This window comes from Littorina saxatilis, linkage group LG14 (assembly GCF_037325665.1).
Source record: "Littorina saxatilis isolate snail1 linkage group LG14, US_GU_Lsax_2.0, whole genome shotgun sequence".
Lineage (NCBI taxonomy): Eukaryota > Metazoa > Mollusca > Gastropoda > Littorinimorpha > Littorinidae > Littorina > Littorina saxatilis.
Window position 1 is genome coordinate 29,969,798 of NC_090258.1, and position 25,000 is coordinate 29,994,797.

At 40.6% G+C, this 25,000-nt stretch overlaps 2 protein-coding genes across 3 annotated transcripts in view; both read left to right on the forward strand.

Annotated features, from left to right (window-relative positions):
* Nucleotides 1-12,620, forward strand: part of LOC138947533 (uncharacterized) — a 27,193-nt gene extending 14,573 nt beyond the window's left edge. Inside the window, exons 6-8 of the mRNA XM_070319023.1 lie at nucleotides 4,294-4,393; nucleotides 4,824-4,906; nucleotides 7,872-12,620. Of these exons, the coding sequence (XP_070175124.1) occupies nucleotides 4,294-4,393; nucleotides 4,824-4,906; nucleotides 7,872-8,053 (365 nt within the window). The 3' untranslated portion in view covers nucleotides 8,054-12,620. The remainder of the gene's footprint in view (nucleotides 1-4,293; nucleotides 4,394-4,823; nucleotides 4,907-7,871) is intronic.
* An 8,734-nt stretch (nucleotides 12,621-21,354) lies between these two features.
* The window catches only part of LOC138947534 (scavenger receptor class F member 1-like), a 31,827-nt gene continuing 28,181 nt past the window's right edge, over nucleotides 21,355-25,000 (forward strand). The window contains exons 1-2 of one of the 2 annotated variants that reach the window (XM_070319025.1): nucleotides 21,355-21,584; nucleotides 21,707-21,793. In XM_070319025.1, the coding sequence (XP_070175126.1) occupies nucleotides 21,509-21,584; nucleotides 21,707-21,793 (163 nt within the window). In that variant the 5' untranslated portion in view covers nucleotides 21,355-21,508. The remainder of the gene's footprint in view (nucleotides 21,585-21,706; nucleotides 21,794-25,000) is intronic. The other variant, XM_070319024.1, reaches the window with a different exon arrangement.

The window sequence follows — 25,000 nt, forward strand, 5'->3', positions numbered from 1 at the left end:
GAGACATGAAGCCTGTGCTGCGACTTCTGTCTTGTGTGTGGCGCACGTCATATGTCAAAGCAGCACCGCCCTGATATGGCCCTTCGTGGTCGGCTGGGCGTTGAGCAAACAAACAAACAAATACGCACATAGACAGTCGGACACACACACCTTTACAAACAAACACATATACACACTCATACACACACAAACATACACACAAACTCATGCACACACACATTCACACATACACACCCACACACACTCTCTCTCTCTCAAACACACACACACACCAAGTCACACACACACACACACACACACACACACTCACTCACACGCACTCACTCACTCTCTAACAAAAAACTTCATACACACAAAACTCACACCCATACCCACATATGGACAGACGGACATGCACACCTTTACAAACAAACACACATACACGCACACACATACACTTATACACACACACTTACACACACACGAGTACAGACTCATGCACGCGTGCGCACGCACACACACACACACACACACACAGCACACACATACGAGTACAGACTCATGCACCCGTGCGCGCACACACACACACACACACACACAAATACACACACAAACAGTAACACTAACACATGTGCACAAAATGAACACAAACACACACACTGCGCGAGAGAGAAAGACTACAGGGAGGCATGACGTCATGATGCATTAATTGACGTCAAAGACTTTCGACCGTGACGTATTCTTCTTACGCGAGCTTTATCCATAGACTTGGAAACTACGGAATTTCTACCCGTCCAAAGCGGCCTGGGGTGGCGTTTGCTGAAAAAATGGGGGCGCCTATTTTACCCACCGTATTTTTGTTAATATGGTCCCCATTTTTGGTGAACTTCCATCTCCAACTGTAGCACGTAGCCGGGCACAACGAATCCTTCTTTATCATGTATTATTCGGTGTGCACATTTCTCAAATCGATTACAGTATAGCGTTCACGGGATACCTCCAGCTTCGCTGGGATAACAGCACTTTATTGTCCATTAAAATATTACATAAAAATGGAAATTTTTCTTTCGCACACCCTGCCTGTCTGTAAACGATTATAACAACAATTGTATAGGACGACACACATAAAACATAAAACATAGGTTCACAATCACAAGCACACATCATATTTCCAATAACACTGACCTAAAGTGCTGTCCTTGTCATCTTAAAATTTGATAATTTTACAGATAATATATATCTAATTAAGTAGATGTGCAACGCCAAGGCACTGCATACCCCAGCGAAAGACAAACCTCTCTCTCTCTCTCTCTCTCTCTCTCTCTCTCTCTCTCTCTCTCTCTCTCTCTCTCTCTCTCTCTCTCTCTCTCTCTCTCAAACACACACACGAACACACACACACACACACACACACACACACACACATACCCCAAGTTACACACCCCCATACGCACATATAGACAGACGGACATACACACCTTTACAAACAAACACACATACACACACACATACACTTACGCACACGCACAAACCCACCCACCCACTCTCTCTCTCTCTCTCTCTCTCTCTCTCTCTTTCTCTCTTATACAAACAGACACACACCCACACACCCACACCCACACACATACGCACGCATGTACGCACGCACACACCCACAGACACACACACACACACACACACACACACATTGACTCACACAAATCTCATACACACAAAACACACACTCATACGCACATACACGGTTGGCCTAGTGGTATGGCGTCCGCCCCGTGATCGGGAGGTCGTGGGTTAGAACCCAGGCCGGGTCATACCTAAGATTTTAAAATTGGCAATCTAGTGGCTGCTCCGCCTGGCGTCTGGCATTATGGGGTTAGTGCATGCTAGGACTGGTTGGTCCGGTGTCAGAATAATGTGACTGGGTGAGACATGAAGCCTGTGCTGCGACTTCTGCCTTGTGTGTGGCGCACGTTATATCTCAAAGCAGCACCGCCCTGATAATTATGGCCCTTCGTGGTCGGCTGGGCGTTAAGCAAACAAACAAACAAATACGCACATAGACAGACGGACACACACACACCTTTACAAACAAACACATATACACACTCATACACACACAAACATACACACAAACTCATGCACACACACATTCACACACACACACACTCTTTCTTCCTCTCTCTCAGTCTTTCTTACACACACACACACACACACACACACACACACACACACACACACACACACGCGCACACCAACACACACACACACACCCCAAGTTACACCCATACGCACATATGGACAGACCGACATACACACCTTTACAAACAAACACTCATACACGCACACACATACACTTATGCCCACACACACACTTACACACACACGAGTACAGACTTATGCACGCGTGCGCGCACACACACACACACACACACACACACACACAAATACACACACACACACACACACACACACAAACAGTAACACTAACACATGTGCACAAAATGAACACAAACACACACACTGCGCGAAAGAGAAAGACTACAGGGAGGCATGACGTCATGATGCATTAATTGACGTCAAAGACTTTCGACCGTGACGTATTCTTCTTACGCGAGCTTTATCCATAGACTTGGAAACTACGGAATTTCTACCCGTCCAAAGCGGCCTTGGGTGGCGTTTGCTGAAAAAATGGGGGCGACTATTGCACCCACCGTATTTTTGTTAGTATGGTCCCAATTTTTGGTGAACTTCCATCTCCAACTGTAGCACGTAGCCGGGCACAAAGAATCCTTCTTTATCATGTATTATTCGGTGTGCACATTTCTCAAATCGATTACAGTATAGCGTTCACGGGATACCTCCAGCTTCGCTGGGATAAGGTAAAAAAAAAATCCTATGCAATACTCGGATTTGAAACCATTTAAGTTTCACTTCAGAAATGTTCGTTACATACTTAAAACATAATTTCCAACATCGCCTTCTAATTTATCTTCCCATTTTGTACAACAATTTGGACGCTTTCCATCCTGTAATAATATTTCATAATACAATTTTGCTCCTTTCATTTGGGAATTTTGTTTGTTTGCTTAACGCCCAGTCCACCAAGAAGGGTGATATCAGGGCGGTGCTGCTTTGACATTTAACGTGCGCCACACACAAGACAGAAGTCTTCAAAATCAAGGTGTGGCATATACCTTACATCACTATTTATATTACCTCCTAACCAAACAATTGCTGTTTTGTCAATATTCATTCTTAACCCTGATTTATTTCCAAAATCGTAGATGTTTACTTGGTACTAAATATTATTTCTGTGCAAGAAAGGTAATGCCTACCAGAACCACCCTTTATTCATACAATTTTGTCTAACGTCATTTTTAATTCCTCGTACAAGAGTATGTGTAACAGTTAGCTCTGTGAACGCCTGCTTTTAGTGTTCCTTGAGTTAGTTGTTCTGACGATTGTGAGTGTTTTGCATTGTATTTTCGTGGTCAATGCAAAAAACATTTGCGTTCTGAAATGGTAATTTGAATTCATTTCGTACGTGACAGCCTAACTCTCTTGACAAAATGTATATCATACATGCAGTCAAACCATCACGTATAAATAGAGAGCGAGAGAGATTGGTAGAGATAGGGGAAGAGAGTTTGAGTTTGAGAGATAGAGGACAAACGTGAGAGAGAAAGAGAGAGCGAGAGAGACGGGGAGAGAGATCCACAACTGGTCAACTGCAAGACGTTATTACATTTCTTGCAAACAAAGAGACATGCATCTATTGCCGCTTTAAAACAAGAGCCGATGATAAGCAGGGATTATGTCAGAATAACATGACAATATTGTGTGTGACAAGGTACAGGAGTTATGCCCCATTTGACATTTGTGATGGAAACCGATTTTGTGTAGCTCCGGTTTTTGTTGCATCTCTGTCTGTAACGCAAAAGCGAAATGCTCTCTGGTAACGCATTGGAAAAGCATTTTTGCATGTGCCCTTGTTTTCATTTAATCTCGACGAAAGAAGAAGAAGACGAAGAAGAAGAAGAAGAAGAAGAACAACAACAACACCAACAAAAACAACAACAACAACAACAACAACAACAACAACAACAACAACAACAACAACAACAACAAAGGACGCTTTAACTTTATAGACGTCCTGAAGATATGGTTGAAATGGAAACACTTGGCTTCTTGTGTAGGCAGTTATGCTCACTGTCATCAAATGATGTTTATTAAACAGACATATGAATAGTGTTTTCAAAGGTGCTGCCCTTGCCATAATTTCTTAACTTTCTAATTATGTATATGTTTTTTGTTCAGCGGTGGACAAACAAACACACATTGGAACAATCCTTGGTGCGGGGGTTGGTGCTCTGGCTGCGCTAACACTGATTGTGGCTTTGGTGTTTCTCCTTGTCAGGTGACAACATACCTTCACTAATTTACATTTTAAATATTGTTTCTCAAAGAACCAAACAAACAAACACAAACTATCCACACAACAATAACATACACACACACACACACACACACACACACACACACACACACACACACACACACACACACACACACACACACACACACACAAACTAAGGGTTTTGACTTGCTGACAGATAATGTTCTTCTTTGCCATTCGGTCATCTCAATATGTTGAGAAGCTGTCTTTCCATAATCATATTGGTGTGGGTGTGTGTTGTGCGTGAGTGTGGGTGTGTGTTGTGTGTTGTGTGTGTGTTGTGTGTGTGTGCGTGAGTGTGTGAGTGTGTTGTGTGCGTGTGTGTGTGTGTTTGTGTGTGTGTGTGTGTGTGTGTGTGTGACCAAAACTAATGTTATATTTGCCATTGCAGGCGATATAAATCGCGACTGGATAGAAACACATATGCACACATCGAGGAATCAAGGGACACAACAAACACACTTTTAGCAGCTGGTTAGTTTCTTTTTTTTCTCCTCTTGTTTATTCTGATTTCAAGGGTTATGTAGATGGCGTTTAAAAGGACTGTGCTAAACTTGTAATGCTTAATCAAACGCACACATGTTCTGAAAATATCAATGTGACAGATATAGTTTTTATCTAGTAAATACTAGATGATATTATTTTACTGTTATACTTAATGCTCAATGTCAATAAGAAGCGACCATTTCAGTAAGTCAATGTCCTGCAGCTAATACAAAAAGATGTAAAAGTAAAACTTTTCTCACCTCTGTTATGGTCGGTCGTGAGCTAACTACGGCACATCAATACATGTCAATTGCTTGTATCTCATAGTTCTAAGAGCAACGCATACTACATGTACCGAAAAACGTTATCTACGTTACCGTCCCGGTTTACATTTTGAGAACATCATTTTGTTTTATAATAGACACAGAATCAAAAAACAAGAAAGGTATGTTGTTGGAACGTTTGTTTTTGACAAAACAATACATTCACAAATATATCGACCCAACGGTCTTTTAAGTGCACAGACAAACAATAACGAAAACTTATCTGGCTTATATTTTTTCCGCCTGCCACAAGAAAACTTATTTGGCTGATGTTTTCTTCTGCTTGCGGCTTCGTGGCAGGCGGAAGAAAAAATCAGCCAGATAAGTTTTCATTATTGTTTGTCTGTGCACTTAAAAGACCGTTGGGTCGATTTATTTGTGAATGTATTGTTTTGTCAATAACAAACGTTCCAACAACCTACCTTTCTTGTTTTTTGATTCTGAATTTTGGAACGTTGGCAGTCTCTTTGTTTTTAATTTTTGTGTGTGTAATAGACACGCTCTTTCTGATCACACTAACTATCATTTTAAATGACACGACTATCAGTGCTGGTGCTGCAGTCAGTTGTGATCAGGAGGATATCCTTGTGCGTCGGCATCATGGCTAAAAGTAAATGTCCGGGGAAAAAGGCGCAAAAGCAGTAATTTATGCTGGGAATAAAATGTGATCCCATTTTGGGGACCTTTTACACACAAATATCATTAAATATTTAAAACAACTTTCAAAAGATGTTAGTTCATGTACATCGCTAAGTTTAACATCGCTAAGGCAACAACGCGGAAAAATAGACTTGGGGGTTATACATAACCGTCATCTACGTTACTGGGTTCTTTCCTCTTTTTTATATTTAGTCAAGTTTTGACTAAATATTTTAACATCGAGGGGGAATCGAAACGAGGGTCGTGGTGTATGTGCGTGTGTGTCTGTGTGTGTGTGTAGAGCGATTCAGACTAAACTACTGGACCGATCTTTATGAAATTTGACATGAGAGTTCCTGGGTATGAAATCCCCATACGTTTTTTTCATTGTTTTGATAAATGTCTTTGATGACGTCATATCCGGCTTTTCGTGAAAGTTGAGGCGGCACTGTCACGCCCTCATTTTTCAACCAAATTGGTTGAAATTTTGGTCAAGTAATCTTCGACGAAGCCCGGACTTCGGTATTGCATTTCAGCTTGGTGGCTTAAAAATTAATTAATGACTTTGGTCATTAAAAATCTGAAAATTGTAAAAGAATATAAAAATTTATAAAACGATCCAAATTTACGTTTATCTTATTCTCCATCATTTGCTGATTCCAAAAACATATAAATATGTTATATTCGGATTAAAAACAAGCTCTGAAAATTAAATATATAAAAATTATTATCAAAATTAAATTGTCCAAATCAATTTAAAAACACTTTCATCTTATTCCTTGTCGGTTCCTGATTCCAAAAGCATATAGATATGATATGTTTGGATTAAAAACACGCTCAGAAAGTTAAAACAAAGAGAGGTACAGAAAAGCGTGCTATCCTTCTTAGCGCAACTACTACCCCGCTCTTCTTGTCAATTTCACTGCCTTTGCCATGAGCGGTGGACTGACGATGCTACGAGTATACGGTCTTGCTGAAAAATGGCATTGCGTTCAGTTTCATTCTGTGAGTTCGACAGCTACTTGACTAAATATTGTATTTTCGCCTTACGCGACTTGTTTTTCTTTTTTTGAAACAATACATGTTTCAACTTTTGATATGGACTTTGCTCACAAGAGCACACTACGAAAAACATATTGGCAGGGCCGTTAGATGACGCCTGGCTCTGTCCCGTCTTATACGTTACCGTCATGTAGCTTGAATATACACATAATATAGTACAACTATACGGCTTTTTTTCTTCTAAATCACGACGGGCACCCTATATTCCGTGTTGGTGAAGTATGAAACTACACAAGAACACAAACATTGAACTAAATATTCACACACACAAATTGGACACTTTTCAAAATCTACTGGTCGCTTCTTATTGACATTGGATGGTTAGAGAAGAGCTCACCCAAAATAATTCTGTAACATTTCAAGCAGACACTTTTGGGGCGAGTAGCAAGTGCTTACTTTGCATCCGTTGGCAACTGTTAAGTTTGGTCAAAATGACCGACACAGAGAAATCAGCATGTGACCTTTTACCGGAAGGCGTAGACGGGCTCAGTGGTCTAGTGGATAAGACACCGGCCTCCGAATCGGAAGGTCGTGAGTTCAAATTCTGGCCGCAGCAGCCTGGTGGGTTAAGGGTGGAGATTGTTCCGACCTCCCAAGTCAACTTATGTGCAAACCTGCTAGCGCCTTATCCCCCCTCGTGTGTTCACGCAAGCACAAGACCAAGTGCGCACGGAAAAGATCCTGTAATCCATTTCTGAGTTCGGTGGGTTATAGAAACACGAAAATACCCAGCATGCTTCCCCCGAAAGCGGCGTATGGCTGCCTGAATGGCGGTGTAAAAACGGTCATACACGTAAAAACCCACTCGTGCAAAAATATGAGTGAACGTGGGAGTTTCAGCTAATGAACGAAGAAGAAGAAGACTGGAAGGCGTCCTCTTACTGAGGTAGGAACCACTCAGTCTATTGACATATTTTTTCCCCGCTCAGTTCCAGATCGTCCTGACTTTCGGACCTGTCCAAGAATACTGACGGAGGAAGCAGATCAAAACGGTCATTACCGTGTTTCTACGTCAAGTGCCGATATGGAGCTCATGGAAAATCCTCCCGTGTACGACCAGCTTGCAATGCAAAGAAATCAACACATCTACTCTGTTCTGCACCAACATTAAAAATGTGTTGTTTATTTGAAAGTTGAACTCATGATGTTTGATTGTTGGATTGTGTACCTCTTGTATCACATTGTTCAGTACACAAAGGTTTTCACATTGACAAAGAAAATATAACGCATAACGATGTTTTATGCATGCGATCTTCAGATTTTTTGATTTAGGAACCGCAAGAAAATGAAAAGACCTTCACAACGTATTCTTACAAACACACTTTAGAATATGAACGAATCAATGACTTATGTTTTTCATTGTCTCACGTATATCTGCTACTTCCCATGACAATCGGACCTAGGTAAACAAATGAATCAAATGTATCGAGCATTGATGTATTTGTCAGTTAGTGTTCGTGTTTGGAACAAACAAACAAACAAAGACGTTCTTTAAAACTACAGCGAGAACCGAAAGAAAAACTTGAGAGAACTCGGAAATCAGTGCCAATCACATCTCACTCGCTACCTTCCCTTTCCCCTGAAATCTGCGTTTTCGTGTATGTATTATTGATAAACAATGATATTATGATCTTTTTACTTTACTGCATTGACATTTGAAGTGCTTATAAGAGTAAGTTTCTTGTTAAAAATCGCCAAAATTCGTCCACTCGGAGCGTGAAGTATGCGAACTTTCCAAGATTTCAGTATAGTATGTCTATTTTCAAGCGATACTTACTGTACTTCATCCTGAACTCAGGTAAAATGAGTTACTTCCCTTCAGGTCTCATTCATCCCTGACATGGTGCCCTTGTTTTCCTTCTCGGGAGAGGAAATAGATTTTTTTATTTTTTTATTTTTTTTACATATTTAGAGCTTTTCGTTATGTGTTATTAATATAAGCAGATTCGCGATCGTCGATAATGATTTTTCATGGTGTTGTATATGTTTTAAATGACAAAGAAATTGTTACGTAACAGTAAGACAGTTTCAAGCGAGCTATCTTTCGCGGATGTATTTATACTGTGCAAACAACTCTAAATATGGCAAAAGTGTCACGTGATAATCAACTTTGTCACTTGATCATAACAAAATGGCTACGGAGCGGACGAAACTTTTTCCGTAACCAGTTGGGAGTGATGCAACAATATCACGGTCTCCTTCCCACAGCAGTCTCAACATTTCCACTTTGTTTTGACCTTAGAACGATGTCTTTATCATAACTGTGAAGAACAGAACTGAGATCACTGTCGAAGTCGGCCATTCTACAATCACGTTCGTCTTTCGTCTTTTATTAGAAACATTAGCGAAAAACATATGGGAGATAACTCTGTATTCTTGTTTTGATAGATTTGGGCTTTTAGCCACTTTCTTTCCCTGTACTCCGCGTAGCAATTATCCATCCTGTCAGAGAGACATGAGCGATAGCGTGGACCGATGATTATCAGAATCTGTACTTGTGAAAACATAGAGATTACACAATGTTCTATTTTTAACTTACGTTAGGAATCACGAGAGACTTCCTTTGTTTAGTGGGGCACTTAGGGGGGTCGGGGCTTGCCGAGACCCCCGTCAGTGCCTAACTAAACAAAGAAAGTCGCGAGGGATTCCCAACGTGAGTTACAATAGAACATTGTGTAATTTCTTTAGTACACTTTTAATGCAGTAAGACGTGGTGTTGTTATGTTTTTGGACTCATCCCAGCGTCTCTTTACATCCCATACAGGGCCTCGACGCCTGATCCGGAAGTCTGTTTACAATGGGGTGTGTTTAGTGCATCCGAGCTTGAAAGTAGTCCGATCATTTGATGTCATATTTCTCAGCGTCTGTTGTAAGCTCGGACCTTATATTGAGTTCACACTGAAACACTGGAGAATCAACACATCGGCCAAACATGACGTATTTTGGAAACAAATATTGCAATTTGTTCTCGAACATTTGACGTCACGAGTTCTAAAGTCGGTCTCTTGGCAAATGAGTGTGTTAATGGAAGGGCGCTGGTTTTGAGCGACGCTTAGTTCTCGAGATAGGTGTGACCACATGACGTCATTTATACTTTCGTCATCGAAGATCTTTCGTATTTCAATCAGTGTCATTTCCCAGTTCTGTGTTCTGCGGTCGTTTTGACTGACTTGACAAGTTGAGAAAACCAATGACATCTCATTATTTTTTGCGAAGCAACTGAATATGAAAAGAAAAGAAAGCGTGCAGAAGTATGTTTGGGTCCTGCAAGACTCTATGACCAACGATTTCTCCCTTGGAAGAAAATAAAGATGTCTGCTTTGAAGGTAGGGAGATTATACAGTGCACACGGTAAATTGCAAGTCGTATTGGACAAGAATGTTGTTATTCTTCTTTCTTCCCGGAAGTACCATATATTTGTTCTTGGCCATATTTTCGAGCTGTGCATTGTTATATTATGGAGAAAAAAACACGTTTAAACACAAATTCCAAAGAAATTGTGATCATTTGCTCCGGAACTGCAACGTCGATTTGCCAAAACAAAAAATTCTGGCTCAATATGCGGAAACAGGCTGGTAGTGTCATATTCTTTAAATGGTTTTGGAAGAACTGCTCATAATTTACATAGCATTTCGGCCCTGTTCTTCTTTTCGTCACACCCAAACGGCCGTTATTTGTTTTGGGCGACGCAGCATTATGTGTCCCGCGACATTTCAGTGCTGTCCTTAACTACTAGATATATCGTTTGCGGTGGCCTGGCGTCAAATAAAAAGAATTGTTCTTGCAGCACGTACTGATAAGGATACAGAAAATAAGTGCTTGCTGTAGGAATTGTCGTTACCGTTCATTCTTTACCGTTCACAATCATTATTGCTTGTCGCTTTTAGATCTCACAAGCAGATCTCTGCAGACGAGAGAAATGTAGCTTTCAAGGTTTCATTTCCTATGTGTGTGGAGAAAAGCGACTACAGGAATAATTTGTCTTTTTTCCACATGCAATTTTCTTCTTAAAGTTTATAGAGTGAAGGAGAAGAGAAGGCGTAGAGAGCAGACTATATTATCTAAGTTAGTATTATCGGAGTTGTTCTTTACCTTTGTAAAGGGTTTGGAAATAGGTATGGTCCAGTCCTTTCTCATTGTTCTCCCGCGGTAGAATTTAATTGGCTGTGACACGATGCATGGCGCCGAACTGACTGGATTCAAGTTATGGAGGACGGAGGGGCCAGTCTGTGAACCCCTTTCCCCCCTCTCCCCATGTAGCCTTTCTGTATTGTCTTTTTAACCCATCGGTCACCTCTCGTGTCGCTAACCCCCCTACGCCTTTGTTTGTGTGGATTGTCTTTTCTACATCCATCTCTCGCCTCCCTCCTCCCCAACCCCCTTTTCCTTTTTGATCTGATTCTTTACTTCTATGTTGCTGTGCTTTTGTTAATAACACTTGTTACACACAGACGAACACACACGCACACACACACACACACACACACACACACACACACACACACACACACACACACACACATTCTTTCTCTCTGTCTCTGTCTCTCTCTCTGTCTCTCTCTCTCTCTCTGTCTCTCTCTCTCTCTCTCTCTCTCTCTCTTTTCTGTAGCTTTTCTATCAATCTTTCTTTTACCCCTGTATTCGATATAAATATGTATTCTGTATTCATTTGTTTAGTAGAATGTAGATTTTATGTTTATCATCTACATACGAGAAGCCTGTTTGATTGTGGTTAACTTGTAACTGCATACGTTTTTTGGTGTGACATGACTATTTTGCGAGGTAATAGTCAGAGGTTTTGCGCTTTGTTCGCAGTATTAATCACCTGTGGGTGTTTGGTATCAAATGATGCGTTGTAGAATTTCCATTTTATTGATGTATTTCTTCATAGCGTTTTTGATGTAGTTTTCTTAGTGGAAGAGTTTTTGTGTATTTTTGAGGGATTTTAACTGTAGCTTCTAAGGAGGCTGACAGCAGCCTCGAAACTCTCCCCCTCCCTCCCCATTTTGTTCTGTGGTCCCAGAGCGACGTTTTCATTTGTTCCTTAGCTGTGACGTCAGGAACAGTCATGGAAGGTATATAAGCTGTTAGTTTTTGAGGTTCAGGGGGAGTTTGAGCAACCAACCTGACCAAGTGTCTAAATGGTATACCAGACTTCCCTCTTAGAGTTACAGCAATACTTCTGAGAAACGGTTGTGGGCGGGTCCCAACCTTAGTACCGAACGGTTGTGGGCGGGTCCCAACCTAGTATTGAAGTATTTGTTGTCAACTCTAACTTGTCCTCCGGAGTCTGAGCAAGCAACCTGACTAAGTGTCTAAATGGTATACCAGATTCCGCCCTGTGGACTGAACTAACAGGGATAACAAAAAACGTTCCGCAGTCCCAGGTTACCACACGGCGAGTAAAGTGGCGTCGCTTTGCTCTTTTACTTTTATTTTTGTTCAGGCCCAGAACCCCTGCCCAAATTTTCAGCCATTTTAGGACTTAGAATATATTTTTCAGTAGCGTATTTTGCTACGGGTCATGCCCACATTTTCAGCCATTTTAGGACTTAGAATATTTTTTTTAAGTAGGAATAGAGTGAACCAATGTACAGATATACTTTCGGAAAAGAACCTATGCATTGTATTGAGTTGTTTTCATGATTTGTTTTGATTCAATACAATGTTGAACTTCACCTGCCTCTTCTTGAGTTTATATTCTGTGTGCCTGTTCGTCCTGTCGTGTGATTGCCATCCTGACAAATGACTTTTAAACACGCATAACATCTAAGACACAGACACAGATAGTTAGAGTTAATGTGAAGCTAAGACCACTCTCGGCTTTACAAATTGGTGTCAGAAATGTGAAGCTAAGACCGCTCGGCTTTACATGTGCATTTTAGTTGTAAGTGAACAAAATTAAAAAAAAAAAAATCTTTTTTTTTCCAGATCCAAGATAATAGATATAGGGGAAGGGCTCCTAATATGGACCGGCTCCTAATATAGACCACCTCCTGTTCTGACAAACTAACGGCGCTAGAGCGCTCAAAAACGTTTTATTCGTTGTATTCACCCTCTCTGGATAACTTGCACATGTCAAAACAGTTGCAGAAACACAAATCTCAAAACCGTTAGGCAGCGTTCACTCTTAATTTGCCGCCTAAAACGGACTCGTTTCTGTCCACAGCCAAAGCAGGTATCACACACAAATTGCTATATATGACAGCTAAGACCGTATTTGTTACATATTAGCAGTGTTGACCCCGAGTTTCTATTGCAAACAAAAAATAATAACAAAATCTCAAAGTATGTGCGAGTCCCCTAATATGGACAACCTTCAACAAATCGAAGAAAATAAAAGCTAAAGGCTATTTTCATTATTTCATCAAGAAGCTTGCTGGACATAACCTATAACTAGCCCTCGAGATTTAAAAAAAATATAACAAAAAGTCTTCTTTTCGTGGAAGTTGATAATTTCACTTATTTTCACTCTGTTTTGGATCAGCTTCTTCAGTTTCCTGGTGTGCTTCAAATAATGCTCTCATCAACCCGAAACAGATAAATCTAAAGCATATTTTAATTAGTCTGACTTGTACACTAAGTTGTATCATGTTATTTTGAAGTATATGGGGCTTTTTGCAGTGATTCGTGAAGGCCACTTAACTGGTCCATATTAGGCGCCCAGGCTCCTAATATCGACCATTTGTAAATGTGTCTGTATTTAATTTTTGCTGAATGTCTATCAAAGCTATTTCACTCTAATTAGGCCTAACGGTTAACATAAGAGAGGACTACCAAACACAAAATGAAACTTATTCGTAAGAAAACAAGCTAGGTATCAGCATGAAACAAAAGGTGGTCCATATTAGAAGTCCTTCCCCTAGGGGAATAACATTATTCCAATGTTATTAGACTGGAGATTTTGTTTCGAACCGGTGAAAAATCGCCTTTTCCTTGGAGCGCCATTGTTGTTTTCAAGCCTTGGTATTTGAAGATTCGTGCGCAGCTAAAATTAAACGTACAGTGAAATTTGACGAGTTTTGACCACAAGTGCGCATGCTCAGATATTTACACATTGGTTTAGGTCTTCAAAGCGCATGCTCACATATTTACACAATGGTTTGCTGGTTTTTTCCCAAAGCTTTATACCACCTTTTACCTTATATGGAAATTAAACAAGTCGCGTGAGGCGAAATTACTACAGTAGTGACGTTGCGGGGAAGACGCCCGACAACTCGGCACGACGACAAGTGACGGTGACCTTCTTTTTTCCCTCTCACACAGTCGGGACGGCGCCTTTGCGAGCCGTTCCCGCTGGAAAATGGAGCAATTTGTCGTCGTCGCCAAAACGGAAGATAGAAATTGGTCTTTGCTGTTAAGTCGAGTTCACTTTAATCGAAGTATGTGTTATGGACATATAGATTGTTCATTTTGCAAATAGCTTTTGAAGAAAAAAAAACATTCTTTGATAGGCGTGGATTTACAGTTTTTGTTGTCGGGTACCATCTCAGAATGTTCACATGTCTTCTCAATGAAGCCGTTATAAACTGTTTGCGCAGGCACATGACAATTAGTAATTAACGCGTGAAAATTACTCATTTTTAGTTTTGGCGCTATTAAGCCGTCAGGAGGCGAGCCAAAACTGAAAATTAGAAATGAACACTTGAAAGTTAGTAATTAACACGTGAAAATTAGTCATTAACACATGAAAATTAGTAATTTTCACGTCTTAATTGTAATTTTCTCGTGAAAATTAGTAACTTTCACGTGTTAATCACTAAGTTTTAGTTTTGGCGCTAGTAAGCCGTCATAGAGGGGGGTGCAGCAGCAAGGATTTGTACGCCTTCAAAGAAAGGGTGAAAGGGCAGCCGCAAATTGTATAATAATAGCGGACTCTGCCGTTGGTAACTTTGCCGGCCAGCAGACTAAAGAGGAAACTGTCCAAAGTGATCTATGGCAGCATAGTAGCACCAAAAGTAAAATTACTCATTTCATTGAGGTCTTATACAAGCACATGTTAAGACAAGCAATTGTAATATACCTGTGAATCCACATATTATACATTTACCAAAATCTCCAGAAGTTACAAATATCTGTGATAATATATAAATGTATGTGCATTTCCTGTAGCCGTTTCTATTTGTTTTTAGATCATGCAGACCCCCCCCCCCCCCCCCCCCCGCGGGTTAGGGGGAAGAATTTACCCGATGCTCCCCAGCATGTCGTAAGAGGCGACTAACGGATTCTGTTTCTCCGTTTACCCTTGTTAAGTGTTTCTTGTATAGAATATAGTAAATTTTTGTAAAGATTTTAGTCAAGCCGTATGTAAGAAATGTTAAGTCCTTTGTACTGGAAACTTGCATTCTCCCAGTAAGGTCCTTGGAGCAAATTTTTGATTAGTGCTTTTGTAAACGAGAAACAATTGACAAGTGGCTCTATCCCATCTGCCCCCTTTCCCCGTCGCGATATAACCTTCGTGGTTGAAAACGACGTTAAACACCAAATAAAGAAAGAAAAGAAAGATAGATCATGCAGAAAAGAAAAGAAAGATAGATCATGCAGAAAAATGTTTTTGACAAGGAGCAAGATCCGAGAAAACCACCGACAAATACACCCTGGTGCATTCTCTGTAGTCAGGCAAACCTGACGCCCACAAGAAGTGGACCTACATGTTTGAAAAAGCAACAACACTTTTGTGGGTTGAATTAGATCCCTTCTGCTGCAGTTATAGAAGTAAAATATATTCCTTTTGGATAATTTTCCTGATTGCATAACAGCCTCAAACGTTAGAAATAGTCATAGTTGTGCGTTTATATAGGTAATTCCGCATTGATATTTATACATGTCATGGATAATTAGTAAATTATCAATGTGGAAGTGATATATGTAATGTTTACTTGTGTCGCAATTATGCCGTCATACTATGGTGCCCCCTCCACTGAGGCCAGGGATCTCACCCCCAACCCCCCTCCCCCACGGGTTCACCTTGATAGTGCACTTCCCTTATGTGTCTTTTTAGATTTTTGCCATAGGCGAAAGATTTTGCCGGAGCAGCGGATCCGGATGGACCTGGCACAGGTCCACCTCCTCTGCCACAAGAACCAACATTTCTTCGTCTTCAGACTGCATCTGTAGAAACAGATGCTCCAAACCCATTAGAATGAGTGTGTGTGGGTGTGTATGTATGGGTGTGTATGTGCGTGAGTGTGTGTGTGGGTGTACACGAGAGACAGCTATTTGGCTTAGTGTGTGTGCCGTTATCTAAAGGCAACAGGGTACGTGTGCTTCTAAGTTGATCACTATTTACATTGACAATGATGCACAGAACCGTTTTGCTGCACTGTACAGATGTACGCTTTTCTGAAATTTCGTTCACACGTGCCGCGTCTGCTATCCAGTTCGCGGTAGGCAGCTCTCGGCGTACTGACTTTCGCATATTTGACCGCCTTTCGTCTACAGGCTCGGTCGATATATTCTACCCCCGAAATAGCACTTCTTTGCACCTTCAATGACTCCATCGTCCATTAGAATACCAAACCGATGTCAAATACGAGCTGATTTGGTGAAATAAAGCACATTTCTACTTGCGAAACCCATCGAACAGCCATTTCCGGTGCTCGATCGCCGACATTTTCAGCTTTGAAGGCTATTTACGGGCAAATATCAACCGCTCCCTGACTTTTTATGCATCGAGAAACAAAGTTAGTCATCGCTGAATCAGTAGCTTACCTTAAATCCCGACATAAATCAAACAATACCTAGAAAACAGACAAAACTTGCCTTCAAACGTGTCAGGCGCGGCCTTCGGCTTCCGCTCGGCCTTAATCAGGTTATCCCCCGTGGTGTGTGTGTGTGTGTGTGTGTGTGTGTGTGTGTGTGTGTGTGTGTGTGTGTGTGTGTGTGTGTGTGTGTGTGTGTGTGTGTGTGTGTGTGTTCGCTCGTTGGTGCTCTCTCAAATAAAACAGAAGTCAAACAAGCAATCATGCCATACAGCACTGCTAATAATTATGTTCAGGCTATGCTCATGTGAAGTTACAGGCGTTCTATTATCGGTACACACGCTCTTATCGGTACATCATAGACTACGATTGTTCTCTGTACAAGCCGTTTAATGCATTTTGCGATTATTTCTAACTCTTCTGCGGCGCAGTAGGCCCTATAGACAATGAAGGTGTCCAATATCTCAGGACTGCGTGTGTAACCACTAGGTATTCAGTCAAATCCGTGTAAGAGGCTTTCAACTGAGGGGGACAGCCAAGCCACCATTATGCACCAACTTGACATAGATCACCAGGCGTGGCTTTAGAATAACTTCATGATAAGGTATGTGCAGAGGTTAAGCCCTCAGTGCCTCATTTGAACATACACCTAAAGCTTGATGTTTCCGTCACACTTTGTCTTTTAGATCTTCATGGGATATACAGGTTACAACACGAGTGGTGTTTTTTTTTTTTATATGGCTTGTATTTCAGTCAAGACCCATCGGGAATATCAAAGGGACTCACTCGCCAGAGGCTCTTGAGTCCCTTGATATTCATCCGCTGGGTCTTGACTGAAATACAAGCCATATAAAAAAAACCACTCGTGTTGTAACCTCTCTCCCTATATTATTGCATACGTCTCAATTCATGCATGTTTAATAACCAACACGTCTGTTTTGTAATTGCGTCCGTTCTACCCAGCGAGCATTGATGTGTTTGTCAGTTAGTGTTCGGGTTTTGGCAGCGACCCAAAAAACGACTTGAACTGAACAAGCAATAACAACGTATTCAATACATTTTCATGGGCATAGTTTCTATTGCTTTTGTGATTGTGCGGGCAATTTCAAAGATCTGAGAAACAAAGGGAACTATTTTTAAAGAGCCATTTCACTTCCTCTTTTCCTGTCGTCTGGAGTAACCATATATAACACATTGTTGAACGATAAGCGTTATTGTGGCAGCTAATACTGAGTTAGTAGCAGTTTGCTGGTTTTTTTGGCATGTTGATATCGGAATGTGTTTCTGGAACCATGAAGATATTGCATGATGTTAACACAGTTGGAACTGTTGTTATCTTGCATCTGGTACTCTTGGGCTGTGTAGCAGGTAAGTTAACTTATTAGTACCTTTTGAATTGTTTCATGTCGACTATCCGTATAGTGCAAGCATCCGTTGTTACTACTTGAAACAAAACATGCGAAAGTAAAGAAACCAAGTGCAGTATGGAGGGATTAAGTGCAAAAGCATAATATGTAAAAGGGAGAAAAGGGGAAAGTGCGCGAGATCGAAAATATTTTTTGTGATTCTTATGTAATTTTCCTTGCACGTTTTCATTATCATGTTCTCAGGCAAAGACAATTTAAATAATGACACAACATTAGAATATAAAAGGTCTCCATCTCTCTCTCTCTCTCTCTCTCAGTCTCTATCTCTCTCTCTCTCAGTCTCTATCTCTCTCTCTCAGTCTCTATCTCTCTCTCTCACTCTCAGTCTCTCTCTCTCTCTAAGTCTCTCTCTCTCACTCTCAGTCTCTCTCTCTCTCTCAGTCTCTCTCTCTCAGTCTCTCTCTCTCTCAGTCTCTCTCTCTCTCTCTCAGTCTCTCTCACTCTCAGTCTCTCTCTCTCTCCTCTCTCTCTCTCTCTCAGTCTCTCTCAGTCTTCTCTCTCTCTCTTAGTCTCTCTCTCTCAGTCTCTCTCTCTCAGTCTCTCTCTCTCAGTCTCTCTCTCTCTCAGTCTCTCTCACTCTCAGTCTCTCTCTCTCTCTCTCTCTCTCTCTCTCTCTCTCTCTCTCTCTCTCTCTCTCTCTCTCTCTCTCTCTCCCTCATGACTCAAAAGGCTGTCTGCTCGTACCCTTTCATTTTTAAAGAGCGAGAGAGAAAGAGTCTCATCTGATAACTGAACCACTTGGACAAACACTGACGTAGAGGTATACTCTTCCATGCAGATTGCGGACACCTCGCTTGAAAAAACCCACCTTTTGTTGTCACTTTCATTATCATTTCTTCTAAAATGTGCCTGTCAAGATATACCCCGCGTGCAATAATCCATCTCTCATGGCTGGTCCAAATGGTATTCACCTTTCAACACGGGCACCACGCAGTATATACAATAATACCGCCGTTAAGGTTTCAAATACTTTGCAACACATGTAACCCAAACAAAACATGTGCCCGTACCCCTTCTTTTATCAAAACACAGCATCAGCCCCCTGTTGATTTTAATCAACCAATTTTCTTGAGCAACAATTTAAACTGGCTTTGCATGCGATTAAAGTATATTTATGGAAGATTAATTAATACACTTACAAGCGGTACATGTTTATTATTTTTACTGTTGAGTTAAAGGTACAGTACGTATTAAACACAATGTCAAGGAGGTTTAATGAGGGAAATTTTGAAAAATTGTATCTGTGCATAGTTTTGGTTTCGTAAACTCCGGGTTCTGCCCACATGCCTCTTTTGATTGGATTACTCTCAACCCCCTAGCTGTAAATGTTTTCAGTTATAAAACATACCTTGGCAGTATGTCAACTCTTTTTGTAAACATAACCCCATTTTAAGACTCCCTCCTTTTTAAGATCTGAACTTCTCAGATTTTTTGAGGTCTGAAAGGGGGGTTCAATGTACTAAATGTTGTTAACTAATTTTGTTTCTAGCCTCGGGTCCAGTGATTCATGTTGCTTCTAGCCTCGGGTCCAGTGATTCATGTTGCTTCTAGCCTCGGGTCCAGTGATTTATGTTGCTTCTAGCCTCGGGTCCAGTGATTCATGTTGCTTCTAGCCTCGGGTCCAGTGATTCATGTTGCTTCTAGCCTCGGGTCCAGTGATTCATGTTGCTTCAGTGGTTGGTGAACGAATTCCGCAGCAATTGTTACTTTCACAACTTCTGATATATATATATATATATATATATAAAACATCAGAAATTGTGAAAGAAACAATTGAAAGTCAGCAGAGACTTTCTTCCGAGATTTGTTAAAAGCTCTTAGCAGAGAAAGAGAGAGAGAGTAACAAGTCGCGTAAGGCGAAATTACTACATTTAGTCAAGCTGTGGAACTCACAGAATGAAACTGAACGCACTGCATCTTTTCACAATGACCGTAGTCCGCCGCTTGTGCATAACGGAGTGAAACTGACGAGCCTGTTCAGCGCGGTAGTGGTTTCGCTGTGCTGCATAGCACGCTTTTCTGTACCTCTCTTCGTTTTAACTTTCTGAGCGTGTTTTTAATCCAAACATATCATATATATATATGTTTTTTTTGGAATGAGGAACCGACAAGGAATCAGATGAAATTGTTTTTAAATCGATTTCGGAAATTTAATTTTGATCATAATTTTTATATTTTTAATTTTCAGAGCTTGTTTTTAATCCAAATATAACATATTTATATGTTTTTGGAATCAGGAAATGATGTAGAATAAGATGAACGTAAATTTGGATCGTTTTATATTAAAAAAAAATTATTACAATTTTCAGATTTTTAATGACCAAAGTCAATAATTATTTTTAAGCCACCAAGCTGAAATGCAATACCGAAGTCCAGCCTTCGTCCAAGATTGCTTTACAAAAATGTCAATCAATTTGATTAAAAAATGAGGGTGTGACAGTGCCGCCTCAACTTTTACAAAAAGCCGGATATGACGTCATCAAAAGTATTTATCGAAAAAAAGAAAAAAACGTCAGGGGATATCATTCCCAGGAACTCTCCGCTCAAATTTCATAAAGATCGGTCCAGTAGTTTGGTCTGAATCGCTCTACACACACACATGCACAGACACACAGACACAGACACAGACACAGACACAGACACACACACACACACACACACACACACACACACACACACACACACACACACACACACACACACACACACATTGTGAGCCGACATATATAGCAAACACTCTCCCTCTCTTTCTTCCTCTCTCTTTTGCTCTGTATGTCTCTCTCTCTCTCTCTCTCTCTCTCTCTCTCTCTCTCTCTCTCTCTCTCTCTCTCTCTCTCTCTCTCCAAATGCGAATGTTCTTTTACTTTTCCCTTTTAATGTTGTGTGCGTCTGTATGAAATGTTTGTAAAAGGGACAGGCTGTAAGATTAGGCTTTGCCTAAAACCTTCCCTAATAAAGTTCTGAGTTCTGCGTGGAGTTCTGAGTTGCCCTCCCCCCCCCTCTTTCTCTCTCTCTCTCTCTCTCTCTCTCTCTCTCTCTCTCTCTCTCTCTCTCTCTCTCTCTCTCTCTCTCTCTCTCTCTCTCTCTCTCTCTCTCTCTCTGTGCATGCAGCTTTTCACACGTAAGAGGAAATCCAATATCTAATGCTAAGTATCACTCTATTCAATAGACCGTCATCGTGCAATCTTGAAATCCAATAATGGTATTAGTGCCTATTGTTAATGTGCATGCAGAGATCAGACAATATTGTTTTTCACTTCCTGGTTTTCTTTCGTGTTGAAAAGGTATACGTTACGCAGTATTTGATCGCAGGTAGCATGCCCTCTGTCAGTCATAGATAGGCAGTTGTACTGCTCGCCCATAGCGGAGCGCATTCCTTACAAAACTAGACTTTCAAACAACCACAAGAGCAAAACCTAAGTATAGCCGGCGGCTACAATGAAGATGTCTGATACATGGGATGTCGTGACGGCTTTATGCCTCGCACTTTCGTTTGGTGTACTAGGATTGAAAGGTAATAAAACATACACGTCTCTATTGTGTTCAATGGTGTTGTTTTGTTGTTTGTTTGCTTGTTTGTTTGTGTTTGTTTGTTGGTTGGTTTGTTGGATGATTGGTTCATGCGATTGATTTCAGGTGACAAAAACCAGACATGTTCGTGCGAGAATGACGGTGGATGTGCTCCCAATCAACTCTGTGATCCGCATAACAACTGTGACAAAGGTATGTGCTCTCTTTATGCAACCTGTACTTCCTAGTTGAGAATAACGAGAGCAAGATAGAGTGGGGCTGTATTGTTGTGGATTAACTACAAGGATATTGAAGTTTTTGTGTATGGGTCTCACTACCGGATGTAACGCTATGAAGTACCTACACACTGTCATTGTTTTAGCTTTGTGCAAACACAAAATGTAAAATACGCCTCAAATGTTAATGAGCAAAAACGGTAGTTTGAGCAGCAGCTTTTGTTTCATTTTCTAAAATTCTGCTTCACAAAAGGTTAGGCGTGAAGTGAGGGGGAATGATTAGCGCGGTACTCATGCGAACTAGGAGTGCCTGGCTACAGGACATCATTAAGAATTTTAATGCTCCACACAGCCTTCAGCCCCAGAACGTGATCACGGGAAATGTGAATTACATTTTGGCGGGTGATGCGAATAGACACACTACTGCCCTCCTCTGACAAAACACAGCAAGTCCATTTTTGTCAAAAATGAGATTTTTATGTCATCATTATGAGCACATCAGCGCGCATTTTGTCAGTAAGTTTTAGGTCTCAATGACGTTTAGTTCCTGAGATTTCATAAAGTAAGTCCATTTAAACCGATTTAAGTTCTCAAAAAACAACGGCAGAACACAGCAACTTCCCTTACTGTGTTCTGCCGTTGTTTTTAACAAACCCGAGTTCAAAGAAAACATCGGCAGAACACAGTGATACTTCCGTCAGTGGATGCCTTATCCAAGCGGAGCGCGGGCGAAGCCCGCGCGTAGCGAGGTAGTTTTTTTTTTCATCTCCCAGCACTGAAAATTTTTTGGCCAAGTGGTGTCTGTCTGGACATTGTTCTAGAATTCATCTTTTAGCACAATATTAGCGACACTGTTTGGACAATTCTATTAAAATTAGGCGTACAAACTGATTTTGTTTCGGGGAATCCTCTCAGAGGATCAGAATTTTCATATAATATCATCGGAAGCTGTTACAACGGGAAAATGTGAAACTTTTGTCACTTTTTAACATGGAATTTCATCTTTGAGCGTTTCAAGCGGACTTTAATAAAATAGTTATTTGCGAATTAAGCAGCGGAAGACACTCACCGGTTCAACATGTGTATGGTCATTAAACCTCAAAACATTTCAGTAAGTGGTTTAGACAAACACCTCCGCCATGTGAGGGTGACTGGTTTGTAGCTGAAGAGTTTTTTTCTAAAGTGTGTTCTAAATACAAATGACGTACTGGTAATGATGTAATGAGTTGTTCTAATCTTGTTCTTGGAACTCTTGCTGTTCCAAGCTTGTTCTTAGCAAGTCTTGGTGACGAGAACAAAGACTATCAATGAAATCTTTAGAAATAACCTCTGACAACGACGACGATGACGACGACGACGACGATAACAACAACAACAAATGACATCGACGACGACGACGACAACAACAACAACAACAACAACAAAAACAACAACACGAGAACAACAACAATCACGACAACGAACATGACAACAACAACACCAACAACTACGACGACAACTACAACGACTGGGTTATGATGACATCACCAATGATTTAAAGGCCGTTAAAAAATCGTTAAATCCTATTTCTTCACTGATTCTTATGAAATTTTAAAGGTAGGTTTGTTGTCCCCAACTTATTTTCACTCCATACTTTTCCAGAAGAAAAACATAATTTTGGCAGTTAAAAACCGTTAAAATTCAATTCTTCACCGATATTTATGAAATTTTGTGGGTAGGTTCGTTGTCCCCAACTGATTTTCACTCTATACTTTTCCAGAAGAAAGACATAATTTTGGCAGTTAAAAAACGGTAAATTTCAATTCTTCACCTATCTTTATGAAATTTAGTGGGTGGGTCCGTTGTCCCAAACTGAATTTTAAGACATACTTTTCCAGACAAAAAACCTTATTTTTGGCAGTTAAAAACCGTTAAATCTCAATTCTTCATCGATATTTATGAAATTTTGTGGGTAGGTTCGTTGTCCCCAACTGATTTTCACTCCATACTTTTCCAGAAGAAAAACATAATTTTGGCAGTTGAAAACCGTTACATTTAAATTTTCACCTGTCTTTTTGAAATTTAGTGGGTGGCTCCGTTGTCCCAAACTGAATTTCAAGACAAACTATTCCAGTCAAAAAAACTTATTTTTGGCAGTTAAAAACCGTTAAGTCTCAATTCTACACCGATATTTATGACATTTTGTGGGTAGGTTTGTTGTCAGATTTGACATGATGGCAGAATTAAAAGTGTGAGATATCCTGATGTTTCACAATTTATGCTGCATAATTCAGCCCCATAGGCGCTTGAATTTTAGGTGGAGTTGGGTTTTTTTTCAGCCCAAACCAGTAACCCCCACATGGTTTTCATGTCCCTTTCTGAGAGACTTCAAGAAGTTTCAATTTGACGTCATGATTAGCCTGCCGCATTAGCAAGTATGAAAACACGTCATCGATGACACATTTTAAGACAGAGAGAGAGAGAGAGAGAGAGAGAGAGAGAGAGAGAGAGAGAGAGAGAGAGAGAGAGAGAGAGAGAGAGAGAGAGAGAGAGAGAGAGAGAGAATCATGTACACACAGATGGACGACTTCGCTTGGGGTATGTACTGCCCGGCAGTACACATCTACTTAATTGTTTTTTTGATTTTTTACTTGATGTCGTGGTCTCCGAGCGAGAGAGAGAGAGAGAGCGAGAGAGAGAGAGAAAGAGAAGTCTGAAGTCTGAATGTTTTAATGAGTAGGCCTTGGGCCCTTTTCATGGAGATGAGCACATCTCAAGCACCAGCATACAAATGCACATAGTAAACAAGTCGCGTAAGGCGAAAATACAATATTTAGTCAAGTAGCTGTCGAACTCACAGAATGAAACTGAACGCAATGCAACGCAGCAAGACCGTATACTCGTAGCATCGTCAGTCCACCGCTCATGGCAAAGGCAGTGAAATTGACAAGAAGAGCGGGGTAGTAGTTGCGCTAAGAAGGATAGCACGCGTTTCTGTACCTCTCTTTGTTTTAACTTTCTGAGCGTGTTTTTAATCCAAACATATCATATCTATATGTTTTTGGAATCAAGAACCGACAAGGAATAAGATGAAAGTGTTTTTAAATTGATTTCGACAATTTAATTTTGATAATAATTTTTATATATTTAATTTTCAGAGCTTGTTTTTAATCCGAATATAACGTATTTATAATGTTTTTGGAAT